The sequence below is a fragment of the Diabrotica virgifera genome, chromosome 6, assembly GCF_917563875.1.
Source record: "Diabrotica virgifera virgifera chromosome 6, PGI_DIABVI_V3a".
Classification (NCBI taxonomy): domain Eukaryota; kingdom Metazoa; phylum Arthropoda; class Insecta; order Coleoptera; family Chrysomelidae; genus Diabrotica; species Diabrotica virgifera.
This window is the reverse complement of record NC_065448.1, coordinates 217174117-217190119: the sequence shown is the minus strand read 5'-3', so window position 1 is coordinate 217190119 and position 16003 is coordinate 217174117. Positions and strand designations below refer to the sequence as shown.

The window sequence follows — 16003 nt, the reverse complement described above, 5'->3', positions numbered from 1 at the left end:
TGAATATGAGATCGGTTGTACCCATTGACATATTAAGCGTAGACTCGGCATACTCACCAAAAAAGCGTAACGCGGAAACAGCATGGAAACAGTCGATCGGTGGTCTATTTATCTCTTTTAACCAAACGATCCCGCGCATGTGACAGACAAAGATGGCTAGACCACTCAATCCTATGTCGGCGTTACACCTCGATGCATTGAGTGGCATATCCCTAGTCAAGTCTATCCTTTTACATGTCTCTGGTTGTACCTTCCCCTGGCCTAAAGCCGCATTGGCTGTCATCCAGCGTGGCCTCGATATTTTCTCTCAGCTTTTTCTCTAGTAGTTATTATTTCGTAGATTTCACTAGCAACTACCAACAATGGTATTACCCTGTAGCAGAGCCTATTTTACTTTAAATCAGGCCCGAGGCACTACATAATTTTCGGTCCCCTAAATATAATTTAATAATAATACCTTTTTTAAATGTATTAATTATTTAATAAATAGAAATATAGTTGCACAAGAAAATAAAATTTTTATTAACAATAAATAAAATTTATATTTAAACAATTAAACATTGTTTAAGGGGATAGGTGCAAACTTTCGGCTTCAATGCTATTTAAATGCATTCGTTTTTTTTTTCGAAGCCTGAGAAAACTAATAAGTATTTTTGAAAAATTTAAACGCAGAATGAAAGATTGTTACTACCGAGGGCCGAAAGTCCCTGAAATCTTCGATAATGTTTATTTTAATAAGTTATAGGGCTGAAAAAAAGAGAAAATTGAGTATGATTTTTTATTTTAAATACATATCTTATTCAAAAGAAACTTTTTATTTATTCCAAGGGACATTCGGCCCTCGGTAATAATGTAATCTTTCATTCTGCGTCTAAATTTTTTAAAAATATTTATTAGTTTTTTGAGGATCCGAAAAAATGAATGCATTTAAAGAGCATTGAAGCCGAAAGTTTGCGCCTATCCACTTAATTGTAACTCTCATGGTTATCATTGCCTGTTCGTAAAATGAAAGAATTTTGAAAATTTGTTTTGTTATTGTAATAAACATGTTTTGTTTGGTGATCTTTCCGGGCCCCATTCAAATACGGGTCCGAGGCAGGTGCCTCACGGGCCTAGTGGTAAAATAGGCCCTGCCCTGTAGTTAGAACACTTATGTTTATCACTTTTTTTGTGTTATGGGAGAATCGTTGCAAGAGACCAATCTCTAGGTATGCATCCAGTATGCGAACAGCTCCCTATGATCTTCCATAGTAATTGTAATCCTTCTCCTTCCATATATTAAGTTTTAGCTCAGCCCAGTGGCGATTTTTATAATAGGGGAGGCTATAACTATAAAATATCTAGATAAAGGACATCGCACACATCTTATGGAAAATATAATGTCACTCAAATTCAATAAAATTTATACGAATATATTCGTTTTAAATTAACGGTCAAATCTTATCATTGCGCCAACTCTATATTTTCAATAATAAGAGCAGAAATTGATATAAATAAATCTGAAATCAAATGGGTACGTGCATAAGTTAGAGAGAGAAAAAATATTTTAAAACACCCAAATTGTCGGTACTCCATAAATCAGCGGATTAGTTTCACTAATCCGCTTAGGCCCAGCGGGGGTTTTAAGCTCTTTTGAATAGCACCCAGAGCAATAGTGATGGTAACTGACACTTTTACTGACTCAAAAAATGTGATTTCGATAAACTTTAATTGCAATTTGCGCCGTAATTATACGTAATTAAGAGTTGGCGCAATGATAAGATTTGACCGTTACTTTAAAACGAATCTATTCGTATAAGTTTTATTGAATTTGAGTGACATTATATTTTCCATAAGATGTGTGCGATGTCCTTTGTACTAGCAAAAAAAATGCGCAAAAAAATGTAAATTAAGGCCTTATTTGTTTTTGACCATTTTTTTGAAGTGAAAACTTCTTTAGGGACGTTGTGCACTTTTTGGATGGGGAAAAGTATTAAATTAGCGAATGTCATCGCTTCGACGAAATAAATTTTTGAAATGAAAACTTCTTTAGGGACGTTGTGCACTTTTTGGATGGGGAAAAGTATTAAATTAGCGACCGTCATCGCTTCGATGAAATAAATTTTTTAAGTGAAAACTTCTTCAGGGACGTTGTGCACTCTTTGGATTGGGAAAAAGTATTAAATTACCGACCGTTGTCGCTTCTGCGAAATACATTTTTGAAGTGAAAACTTCTTTATGTTCTGTTAAATAAAAGGGTTCTTGCACTTTATCAGGTTTATTGTCTCAATACAAAACAGTCAGATTAGGAGGTTAGGAGAGATGAGATCTGCCATCGGCCTCAGCCTTGACGTATTAGTGACTGACTTCACAACTTACAGAGTTGCCATATTGTGCCGATAGTACATCTCCCTCTTTACAAAAACAAGTTTTCATGAAATTAAATAATTTTCAAATACGCTGGCCGTCGAGATATTCTTTTCGGACGGGAAGAATCCTGTTCCATATCAGAACAGTTATTTCCTGCATTTGGAACTGTTAGCGCATTATAATTGTTATCACTACACAACTCACTGTTTCCCGGACAATCCTTCCGACTCGCACAATCTTCCCAACTACCTTCTTTACAATTGGAATCAGAACCAGAAGTGGGCAGAGGTAGTGCTGGAGTAAATTCAGGTTCAATGTAGTATGGTGCTGGAATAAGGTCATGATGGTTTCGTCTGTAATTGTCAGACTTGGTTTTTAATATATAAGATCTTCATTTAAAATGGACCAAATTTTACCGTACAACCTCAAATCAATTACCCATACACTGTCTCCTATAGATAAATCTGACAAAGTCCTGGCCATATGTCTTTTATTAAATTGGGAAGCTGATTTTTCTTTCACTCTATTTTCTCTTTCTACTACCGAATCGGCATTAACGGGATTATTTAACAGTTCTGGAATTACGGGTAACGTTTAAGGGAGATCTCAATTTACGATACATTAATAGTTCGGAAGGTGAAAATCCACATTCAAGGGGTGTGGTACGGTAAGCTAATAAAGCTGGACTAAGGTCTTCATTTTTCTTAAGGAGATTTTTCGCTATTTTAACTGCAGCCTCTATACATCCATTGGATTGAGGGAAATAAGGACTGCTAGTAATATGTTTGAAATCAAATTGAGTACTGAATTGAGGCCCATTATCCGAACACACTATCTCCGGAATCCCATACCATACCGACTAAAAAGTTTTTAAGTTCAGATATTATTATCTACCAATTCAGTCAATAAATTCGCACTTTTAGTTTTTTCATTATTTGTAGTCAGGATCCTAAAATTGGAGCGGAGGCTGCTGGCTGGTCAGCCGCCCTTGCTAAATCTCCGGGCAGCGTTTACGTTAAGCGATAATGCAGCGTTAAGAAGACCGGGTCTCCTTAAACGCTGCTGGGCTGCGCGGAGCATTAGCAAGTGAAGCTTCCCCGGCCGGCAGCCTCCGCTCTCGGGACAACCAATTTTAGGACACTGACGACAAATAATGAAAAAACTAAAAGTGCGAATTTTGTGATGAAATTTGGTATGTGGGGTTAGAACATTATTTGGAACAACTTGTTCAAATAACTTTTTCCGATATCTCTAGCGCGAAGCAAAATAGCATGTGTAAAAAATTTATGAGGAGGCTAAGTAGGAGCGTCATTTGAAATTTTGATTGGGGGGGGGCAAGCATTATATATACAATACATTATCTATCATGTAATGATGAAAATTTATGTATTTTTTGTAAATTTCAGTCATTTTCAGGGTCAGGGGGGCAAATGCCCCCCTGACCCTATCAAATGACGCCCGTGAAGCTAAACCTCCCTTGCCTCCTCTGACCAGCCGCCACTGGCCCAGCCTTAATATTATCGTGTCCTGCAGCCTTATCATTTTTTAATTTTAAAACTGCTTCCCTGAATTCTTCGTATCTTATCTTATGTCATCATCATCTTGTTGTTCATTTAAATTGTACTCCACCCTGTCATTCTCTATCTCGTTATTGTCTCCCATAAATAATTCCATAAAATGTTCTCGCCATCTTTCGGTAATCTCTTCATTTTTTAATAATATGTTACCATCTTTGTCCTCTAAACCTGTTACTCCGTTTGATTTCTTTTGTCTTAGATTTTTTAGGGTCCTGTAAAGCAACTTCGCATTATCTTCATTATCACTTTCCTTTTTATTTCCAAATTCTTCCCATGACCCCCTTCTCCCATGGAGAAAGATATGTACATCACGCTATCACCATCATATTAAATTCCTCCAGTATGTATACCTCTATTCTTCTCTAGAATCCGAAATTGAAACTTCAAAATAAAAAAAAAATATAATAAGTATAACTCGATAAAATGCATAGTTCGCTAACTTCGTTTCTAGTGAAGATACGACGTCGAAACGAAAGATATAATATGATTTATGTATTGTAATAATTCATAATTTCATTTATTTTTTATAAAGTATATTGTATAAAATAGCCTTTATGTACGTACGAAATATAGAATTCGGTTCACATCGTCAGGTTGGCCGAGCGGTCTAAGGCGCCAGATTTAAGCTCTGGTTCCCGAGAGGGAGCGTGGGTTCGAACCCCACACCTGACAAAACTTTTTGTTTTTTTTATTCTTTAAAATAATAATTAAAATTTTTGTAAATAAATTAAATTCATTATAATCATATCAGATTATGTAATAGTCCAGGAGAAGACTAAAAATGCGTTTTTAAATTTTAAATTAAATTTTAAATTTTAACATTTCTTTAAATATCGGTAATATTTTACATTTGAATATTTTATTAAATGTGATATAGAAATGAGCATTAAAATATAGGTATATATTTATAAAAGTTATTTAACAAGAAAATTCATGTTTCAATTCTCAGATTTTGGCTCTACTTTAGGAGCTATATTCTGGTAATGACTGCTGAATAAAGCTTAAACATTTTTTTTATAATTAATTACCTAACTCGAATATTATGTACTTGTTAAAAGTAACCTTCTTCTTTAACCCCTTGTACTACCTAGGGTGTCGGATTTTTTGTTTTGTTGGTGTCTATTCCGTTTTTTCATTCTTTTTTATTTCTTGATATAATTTTCATTTCTCTGTAATTCATCCTTCTGACTATCTGCTTTTATAATTTAATTTAGGTATCCAACTTTTTCTTGGTAGTCCGATCTTTCGTTTCTTTGCTCTATTAATTTCTAATATTTTTTTTGGTCATATTTCTTCTCTTATCACATAAAAAAAGAAAGGAATAACACCAGCTTTCAGAATAAATAACAACTTCAACTTATTAAACAAATACATTAAGAACAATAAGAGCCAAAAGAAAAAGCAATTACAAAGTGGTGTGATACATGAACACATCTGAATCGAAACGAAACCAGGCTGCCTATTTAAGCAAAATTGTAAAAACCCCGCGACAAACTTTGATAGGGGGCCCCTGTGGGGCTAGCTCCTCCACTGTGGTGTATACAAACTTACTATGGTGACTGTCCAAAAACTTACATCTGTCAAACTGGCAGAACCTTTAACAAACGTATAGTCGAACACAAATGGGCTTTCATGCTTTCAATCATACAAAAATAGATCTTACGTATGCACTTCCTCTTTTAGATCATAATCATTCTTATAATGAACAGTTTCAAATTCTCCTTAGTCAAAATAAAGGCCCTAAGCTTTCTTTATTAGGATCTAGGGAAATTAATAAATTAATAATTACACTTTTATGAAAAAGAACTTTTTTATAATAAAACGTTTTTATTATTTATAGGAGATAATATAAAATAATTTGACGATATAAAATGCTTAAAATTACAAAACTTACACTGTAATAAATAAGTACTTTTTATAACAAGTAATTGGACTTCGTAAGTCCTAGGTTTTCACCCAAAGTAATCGAAAGTAGAACTGGAAGACGATATTTGAATTTTACGTGTAACTTTGCGTGGATTGATATACGAATTTACTAATGTTGAGTCATTCTTACTAAACTTTGACATTTGTCACCTCATTTGTGATTGTACCCGGTATAACGGCAGAGGAGTTACATTGGCGGTCCTATGGACCGACGGAAAGATTTCCCAGGTCAAATATCTCACCTTAGTACCATCCTTGGATTATCAGCTTTTATTTGACACCTCATTTGTCATTCTACCTGGTATAATGACGGAGAAGTTATATTCGTGGTCGTACGGACCGACGGAAAGACAGCCTAGGTCAAATATCTCACCTTTAGTACCATCCTTGGATTATAAGCTTTCATTTAACACCACATTTATCATTCAAGCTGGTATAACGATGGAGGAGTTATATTCGCGGTCGGAGGGACCGACGTACAGACCGCCTAAGTTAAATATCTCACCTTTAGTACCATCCTTGGATTATCAGCTTTCATTTGACACCTCATTTGTCATTCTACCTGGTATAATGACGGAGGAGTTATATTCGCGGTCGGAGGGACCGACGCACAGACCGCCTAGGTCAAATATCTCACCTTTAGTACAATCCTAGGATTATCAGCTTTCATTTGACACCTCATTTGTCATTCTAGCTGCTATATTGCCGGAGGAGTTGTGGTTACGGACAGACGGACAGACGGACGTGGATAATACAAAGATTTCACATTTTTTCAAAATGGGTGAAAACAATAAAACGGTTTTGTTATACAGGGTGATATTAAGAACGTCCAATCTCCGAGTTATAGATTCTAGACCTCAAAATATTAAGATTAGCCCAAATCACTTAAATAAAATGTGGCTCGTTACTGAGTTACAGGGTGTTTTATTTAAACATTTAATAACTATTTTCACCCATTACTTTAAAACTATTTCGCGGATCCTTATCATAATTGGCAGAAAATATAGGTACTGGACACTATACGAAATTATGATAAACAAACGTTTCTGCCTACTACCAGAGGCGTACGACAGGGGATAGTGAATGATTGACCCTTCCCAAATTCTACTCCACTGGCGGAATTGCTATTTTAGTGTAATATTTAGATTCTCCATTACTTTCTATGTAAATAATATACTCTTCATTAGTAGCGATAAAGCCATTAGTTTTCGAGATATTGAAGTTAAAAATGAAACGGCATAGCTATTTTGGTTTAACGTGTTGAGCCCGTTCATTTTTAACTTCAAATATCTCGAAAACTAAGGATGCTATTGTTACAAATGAAGAGTATATTATTTACATAGAAAGTATTGGAGAATCTAAAAATTATGCTAAAATAGCAAATTCATCAGTGGCGTAGATTTTGGGAAGGGCCAACCGTTCATTTTCCCCTGTCGTACGCCTCTGGTAGTAGTGAGAAACGTTTATTTAACATAATTTAGCAGGATACACAGTGCCTACACTGATTGGCAAGTATTATAATGATATGTCGAATACTTTTAAAGTACTGGGTACAAATAGGTAATTTTTAAATTGTTAAATCAAATATTCTGCAACTCAATAAGAAGCCACATTTTATTTAAGTGATTTGGGTGAAATATTAACTATTTGTAGGTAGTGTATACAATGCAACATTATGTTAAATAAACGTTTCTGACTACTACCAGAGGTGTACGACAGGGAGCATTGAATGGTTGACCCTTTCCACATTCTACGCCACTGGCGGAATTACTATTTTAGCGCAATTTTTCGATTCTCCAATACTTCCTATGTAAATGATGTACTCTTTATTCGTAACGATAAAGTCATTACTTTTCGAGATATTTGAAGTTAAAAGTGAATGGGCACAATAGCATAACACAAAATTGCTGTGCCATTTCATTTTCAACTTCAAATATCTCGAAAAATAATGACTTTATCTTACTAATAAAGAGGACATTATTTACACAGAAAGTGTTGAAGAATCCAAATATTGCGCAAAAATAGCAATTCCGCCAGTGGCGTAGAATTTGGGAAGGGTCATCTATTCATTATCCCCTGTCGTACGCCTCTGGTAGTATGTAGAAACGTTTGTTTATCACAATTTCGTAGGGTGTACACTACCTACACTGTATGCCAAGTATGATAAGGATACGTGAAATAGGTTTAACGTACTGGGTAAAAATAATTAAAAAATTTTTAAATAAAACACCCTGTAACTCAGTAACCAGCCATATTTTATTTAAGTGATTTGAGTTAAATATTAATATGTATTTTGAGGTCTAGAATCTACAACTCTGAGATTGGACATTCTTAATGAATCACCCTGTATACAGGACACAACATGTTTCGAAAGAATAAAATATGAATTTTTAGGAGGTGTATTAACTGTTAAAATTATAATTCCAAAAATTACTTTCTTTCTTTCTTTCTCCTCTTCCTTGTACCCTATCAGGGTGTCGGATTTGGGATCGCTATTTTAATTTACATTCACCCATCTCTTCCATTCTTTTCTGTTTTTTTTTTAATTATTTTTAATTCCTCGAGTGATTTTCCTTTAACTTTTCCCGCCTCTACTATTTGCTGTATCCATTTTTTTCTTGGTCTGCCTCTTTTTCTTTTTGCACTGTTCCTTGCTTCGTGGATTCTTCTCGTAATTCTGTTGGGTTGCATCCTCATCAAATGCCCATACCAATTCATTTGTCTCTTTTTTAGTTTATTCATTAATTATGGGTTCTTGGTTGGCCATTCTCCTAATAGTCTCGTTGCTTAATCTATCCCATTTTGTCTTTCCAACTATCCTTCTTAAATGTCTCATCTCCATTTCATTTATTCTGCTCTTATGTTTTTCCAGAATTGTCCAGTTTTCACTTGCGTAGAGCACAGTCGGTATCACTATTGTGTTATATATGTTTATTTTTGTCTCTCTTGCAAGTTTCCTTTTTCCCAGTATTATGGCTAAGGCATAGCATAACTTGTTTGATTTCTTTGCCCTATTTGTTATTTCCCAGTCTATTTTTCCGTCGTTAGTAATGATACTTCCCAGGTATTCGTAAGTAACTATTTCCAGTTCTGAGTTTTTGCATTTTATCTTTATTTCATTATATTCTTTGCCGTTGATTATCATTATCTTACCTTTTTCCTCGTTTATTTCCATTTTAGCTCTTCTATTTCCTCTACCCATATATCCATTAGTTTCTGCATTTTGTTCTCGGAATCTGCTATTAGTACTATGTCGTCCGCGTAAATAAACAAATAAACATTTTTTGTTTTCTGACAAAAGTAAAATTTATTTTGAATTAAATAAATTACATACATTCTTCTTTTTTTGTCAATTAATTTAATTAAACATTCTTTTTTGGACACTGTGTATAATCAATTATGTTTATATTATATTACTGAATACAGAATTGAATACCCTTTCAAACGAGCTATCACATGCCCCCAGTCTCATTTAAAAAATCATCGATTACGTCATCACGTCCGTATGGATGACGTCACTCGTATGAAATATATGCCAAAATATCGTAAATTAAAATAAAAATCGACCTGTTTCAGGGTTTTTCCTTAAGGTCGCCGGTTTACGAAATATCGAATTTATTCCAGACATTTGCACCATACTGTATAAGTAGATATTTTTAGTTATTTTTGGCACCTTCGGTGGTTGTTCTTCTGTTGTGGCTTTTTTGATGGTTCATTTGCTTCCTTTCCATTTCCTTTTGTTTCCAGCGTACCTACACATTTTCTCTCAATTTTTAATCTGTTGTTGCTTATATTCAGGGTGTAACAAAAATACAGGTCATAAATTTATTCACATATTCTGGCAGAGGTGCAGCCATGATGATCCTAAGGGGGGGTTACATCTACTTGAAGGTCTCTGGAGGGTATGGAATAATAATGGTGTTAAGCGTATTGAGCTCAAAGTACATCCAAAAGGGGGGGTTATAACCCCCAAAACCACCCTCTGGTTACTACTATGTATTCTGGGACCAAAAATAGTTCGATTGAACCTAAGTTATTCTAGTACAAATGTGCACATAAAAAAATTTACAGCCCTTTGAATTTACAAAATAAAGAGTTTTTATCGAGATATTTTGAATATTTCTCAAATCCACCACATATTTGTATATGGTTATAAGTACGATTATGGAGACTTGGTAATAATATGAAAATTTATTTATGATTTACATTTTTAGGTATATTTTTAACCATATTAAAAAAGAAGCCACATCTCGATAAAAGGTGCCTTCTCGAAAAAATACAAAGAGGCAAAAACGTTCTAAAAACACTGTGTTTAACTAAGGGTATCGCAGTAATAGTTTAATTGGAACGTACACAAACATTTGGGGGGTTTAAAGGAACAAAACCCCCATAAATTTTTTATGTAAACATATTAAAAATGAAGCCGCAACTCGATAAAAACTGCCTTATCGAAAAAATACTAAGAGCCAAAAAAGTTTTAAAAATGTTGAATTTAACTAATGGTACCACAATAATAATTTAATTGCAACGTACACAAAAGTTTGGGGGGTTTAAGGGAACAAAACCCCCATAAAATTTTTATGGGGTGCACAAACTTCACTATAATTTTTCTTTAAGATGTTTCTGCCATAAGAATGCCACATGTCCATTTTCAATAAAAAATCTCTAATAGTTTTCGATATATTCGAAAAAATCGATTTTCATTTTGTAACTTCAAAGGGCTATAACTTTTTTTATGTGCATATTTGTACTAAGGTAAGTTAGGTTCATTCGAACTATTTTAGGTCCCAGAATATTTGATTTAATTTATGACCTGTATTTTTGTTACACTTGTAGTATATAAAAGTAATCAAACTAGGCTTAATTTTGATAACTCTTTCATTTACAGGCTCAACCTGAATCACAACTGGACAGTTTTCTGGATGGAGCTCAGACATTCTTATCGGGAGCTATCAAAAGCGGTGCTGCAGGAGCTCTCATTGGAAAATTCATGGGAGGTGGAGGAGACGCACAGAGAGGATATTCTCCTAACAATGCTGTGAGTAAATTTATTTTAAATATAAATATGTTTTATATATTAACGTTATTTAAAAAACGATAATGATCTTACGACCAATCATTTATGTTACAATAGGACCGTAATCTGTTTACGGGACTAAATAAAAATTTGGTTTTATTGTTTTTTAATTCATTAAATGATACGCAATATTTGAGGAAGATGTTTTAGCAAAGATAAAAAACACCCCCATGTTGTTAAATGAAAAAGATCAAGTGTTAACGTTCTGGATTATGTAGTCTAGATTTCCACCCCACCTGGGGTGTAGTCCACTCCACCTGGGGTGGACGAAATCCTAACAGAGCTGATAAAGCACTTCGGCCAAAATGGGTGCTTGATCTATTTAATATATGTCGGTCTACCTACCAGATTTCAAAACTGTGGCGCAAATCAAAAGTGGTAGCCATTCTGAAACCTGGGAAAGACCCTGAACTACCAAGTAGCTACCGTCCGATATTTCTACTACGCCACCTGTACAAATTGTATGATGATCGCCTCATTTTGAACCGCATCCAAAAATTAGATGCAAAACTAATCCCACAACAAGCAGGCTTCAGGCCAGGTAAATCGTGCACAGGCCAAGTACTGAACTCAACAGGGTAATACATAGATGAGGGATTTGAGCAGAAATATATAGTGGGGGTAGCCTTGTTAGACTTCCTCACAGCAGCATACGATACAGTAAACCACAAAACGACTGAACCTTGCTAAATAAAGCTACAACAAATATTTGTGTAATGGTTACTATAAATCAAATTCCACATATTGTTACAGCTTATTAATTAGTTTTATAAAACGTTTCTGTAAAACAATAATACCGAAAATATATTTGCTTTTTTATTACTAAAATGTACCCAAAAAATTAGGATTGCTATAAGTAAAAGACTTGATAGTTCTGACAATATTTATGCCACTTTTAAATTACTACTTCTCTGTAATAGATGTCGCTACCCGCGCTAGGGTATAATAAGGTGCCCGCTTGCAAAACTAGCGAAAATAAGCGCCCTTCGGTTTTTTTAAATTAGTATTTTGTACCACACCAGCAGAAAAAAGATCATTTTGGCGCCCCCTAAACAGGGGCGCCCGCCTGCAGTGCATCTCTTGCAGGCCCGTTATCGCTGGCCCTGGATTATTTTACAATTCTGTTTAAATAGGCAGCTTGGTTTCGTATCGATTCAGTGGTGTTCATGTATCCCCACTGAAGACATCTGGGGTCTGATTCTAATTCATTTCGATGTCGCAATTTAATTTCTACTCCGCCACGACAGATGCAATTTATAGCAATTCTTATCCATTTCGATATTAGTTCCAACTGGGGATATTAACGTTATCATTTTGACACTGCTCAGAATTTGGGTTGGTCTTCCTGTTTATTGGATTTATTGGCTATGCAACCACCGCAACGTTTGTTGATAGTCTGGGAAAATTATCGAAAAAAGTCATTTTGGGAAAAGTTATTTACCAGCTATTTTATTGCTAAAATCGACTCTTAAGATTGTATATATTATACTTTGGGCTAATTAGCAAAATTCATGGAAAAGTTATTTATAAGCAATTTTATTGCTGGAATCGAATTATAAGATCCTATATATTAATAATATAGGTATGCAAAGTCCGCAGATAGTGTGCTACTTTTTTTATAAACAAAATAGGGCCGACAAATCGTATTTTTTTCAATTATTGCTCTATAACTCCGAAGATTTTAACTTTACAACAAAAACACCCAAATAAAAATTCACCGCAATTAAATTCTGCATAGAGATATTTTTTTCACGATTTGCTCCGACAAAAATTTTCCTCGGAAAATGCGGGTTTTCCTAACAAAAACTCTAATTTTCAAATAAAGTTTTAGGTAAGTAATTATTAATCAATAATTAAATAACTTAGTGACGTCAAAGCTTTCTTGGTATAGATTGTAATTCCAGAAGCCGGTGAAAATTAAACGAATATTTTAGCAACAATTCAATTATTGTTAATTAACAATTTACGGTCGCAATAATAACCAAAATAATCATGATACATTGATCAAACTTATAAAGATTATAAAGATGAGATGCTTATTTAATATTTTATCGACAAAATATAAATTTTTCTTTTTTTTGCATAATCTTTGAGTTTTGAAAAAAAATAGTTATAATACGCTGGTCTAATTAGTAAAGTACAAAGAAAGGTTATTTACCAGCAATTTTATTGCTGGAATCGAATTATAAGATCCTATATATTATTAATATAGGTATGCAAAATCCGCACATAGTGTGCTACTTTTTTTATAAACAAAATGGCGCCGACAAATCGTATTTTTTTCAATTATTGCTCTATAATTCCGACGATTTTAACTTTACACCAAAAACACTCAAATAAAAATTCACCCCAATTTAATTCTACATAGAGGCATGTTTTTCTACATAGAGGCAATTCTACATAGAGGAAAATGTGGATTTTCCCAACAAAATCTCGAATTTTCAAATAAATTTTTTGGGCCAGTAATTATTTATCAATAATTATATAGCTTGGTGAAATAAAAGCTTTCTTGGTATAGATTATAAATTCAGAAGCCGATGAAAATGAAACGAATATTTTAGCAACAATTTAATTGTTAATTAACAATTTACAGTCGCAATAACAACCAAAATACTCATGAGACATTGGTCAAACTTAGAAAGATTATAAAGGTGTGATGCCTATTTATTATTTTGTCGACAAAATATAAATTTTTCATTTTTTTGCATAATCTTTAAATGTTTAAAAAATTGTTATAAACAAATTAACATTTCTCAGAAATTGTTTATTATATTCTAATTTTAAAAAAATACTTAAAATGCGTATTTCATAGGTCTTGAAAATGAATGCTTTAAAAATTTTTTCCAACCATTTGCAAAAAAGTTATGAAACAGCAAAGTAAATATACGATTTTTCCGTTGTTTATAATTTGTTTTAATTGTTTCAAAGCTTAAAAGTGAGTCTATGGTACAATCTAATTACTCGCAAAGCATGTCAAAAATTAGTGCAATGGTTATATTTTAATCAAAGATTAAAAATACTTTTTTTTTGTAATTTTTAGCGCAAAAGTAGGCCTGATATAGAGTCGGAGCTAAAATGTTCACTCGAAGCGACTGACACGCAGCATACATTATTTATTAAAAGTGTCGTCGCGCGGTCGGTCGTCGCTCCGAGTGAAAATTTTAGCTACAGTACTGTATTAAACTGATAATCGATATTTTTTTGTAAATAATTAGCTTGTACTTTAAACTCACTTCTACGCTTTGAAAGAATTAAAAAAAAATTATAAACACCGTAGTAATCGTGTTTACTTTGCTGTTTTATAACTTTTTTTGCAAATGGTTGCAAAAAAGTTTTAAAGCATTCATTTTCAAGATATTTGAAATGCGCATTTTAGGTATTTTTTAAGATTATAATATAATAAAAAGTTTCTGAGAAACGTTAATTTGTTTATTACTATTTTTTAAACATTTAAAGATTATGCAAAAAAATAAAAAATTTATATTTTGTCGACAAAATGTTAAACAGGCATCTCATCTTTATAAGATTTCAAAGTTTGATCAGTGTATCATAATTATTTTGGTTATTATTGCGACCGTAAATTATTAATTAACAATTGAATTGTTGCTAAAATATTCGTTTAATTTTCACCAGCTTCTTGAACTATAATCTAAACCAAGAAGGCTTTTATGCAAGGTAATTACTTATCTAAAACTTTATTTGAGAATTAAAGATTTTGTTGGGAAACCCGCATTTTCCGAGGAAAATTTTCGTCGGAGCAGATCGGGAAAAACACTCTCTATGCAGAATTTAATCACGGTGAATTTTTATTTGGGTGTTTTTGTTGTAAAGTTAAAATCTTCGGAGTTATAGAGCAATAATTAAAAAAACACGATTTTCGGGCGCCATTTTGTTTATAAAAAAGTAGCACACTATCTGAGTACTTTGCATACCTATATTAATAATATATAGGATCTTATAATTCGATTCCAGCAATAAAATTGCTGGTAAATAACTTTTCCCAAAAATGGCCTATTCTCCGATAATCAGCCCAGACTATTAGTAATATGGGGTATGACAAGTCCGCAGAAAGTGTGTTATTTTATTTATAAACAAATTAGCACTCCCAAATCTTCTTTTTTTTTGTTCAATTAGTGCTCTGTAACTCCTAAGATTTTTCCTTTAAACCAAAAACACTCAAATAAAAATTCCCCGCAATTTAGTTCTGCACAAAGTTATTTTTTTCCGATTTCCTTCAACAAAAATTTTACTCGGAAAATCGTGTCGTTATATTCTGTAGCCGTTATTTCTGGAACGTTCTGTCCATCTCTAGTTATGATCACGACATTTGGTTATAGTATTTTTACTACAAAAACGTTATTACGTAGGTCAAAATTTTTGACGTAAGAGAACTGTCAAAACATTAGAATGTGACTTTTCATTATTGCTATGTTTATTATAAACACGGCAATAATGAAAAGTCACATTCTAATGTTTTGACAGTTCTCTTACGTCAAAAATTTTGACCTACGTAATAACGTTTTTGTAGTAAAAATACTATAGTTGCACGTCCTCCTCGCCACTGCATCGCGTCTTAACTCGAAACATCGATATTGTTCTGTCTGTGTGGAGATGGGACCTGTTATACGAGGGCCGGTGAAAACTTTTGTTACAATAATATAACGGTATAATATTATAGCATCGACATTTTTTAAATCTAACTCATAATTTCTTTTTAAATAACACAATATTTTTCATTACATAAAATATAGTATAACACTTACGTTTAAAATTTCTGACAGATCTATCGTTTTTGTACTTAAGCAATCCTAATACAACGCTATTATTTTTCTTTAATGAAACTAACTGCCTTGTTTGCCTTAGTGTCCAGAAAAGTGCATTCTATAAACGTTGCTTTACGGTTTGCAGGATTTTGTCTTGTTTGAGTGGTATGGATGCATGCAAAAATATATATTTTTTTAAATTTTGTTTAGTTTTTTTTTTTGTAAAAACACTAAAATAATTTAGCTGAAAAAAGTTTAGTTATCGGTGGCTTGATATTTCTAAATTTAATGTTTTGGCTTTTTAAATTTTG

At 33.2% G+C, this 16003-nt stretch overlaps 1 protein-coding gene and 1 non-coding gene across 2 annotated transcripts in view; both read left to right on the top strand.

Annotated features, from left to right (window-relative positions):
• The window catches only part of LOC126887244 (spidroin-2-like), a 79895-nt gene that overhangs the window by 31613 nt on the left and 32279 nt on the right, over positions 1–16003 (top strand). Inside the window, exon 5 of the mRNA XM_050654651.1 lies at positions 10741–10890. Within this exon, the coding sequence (XP_050510608.1) occupies positions 10741–10890 (150 nt within the window). The remainder of the gene's footprint in view (positions 1–10740; positions 10891–16003) is intronic.
• Trnal-uaa (transfer RNA leucine (anticodon UAA)) lies at positions 4515–4598 on the top strand. The gene has a single exon. It is a non-coding gene; the product is annotated as a tRNA-Leu (tRNA).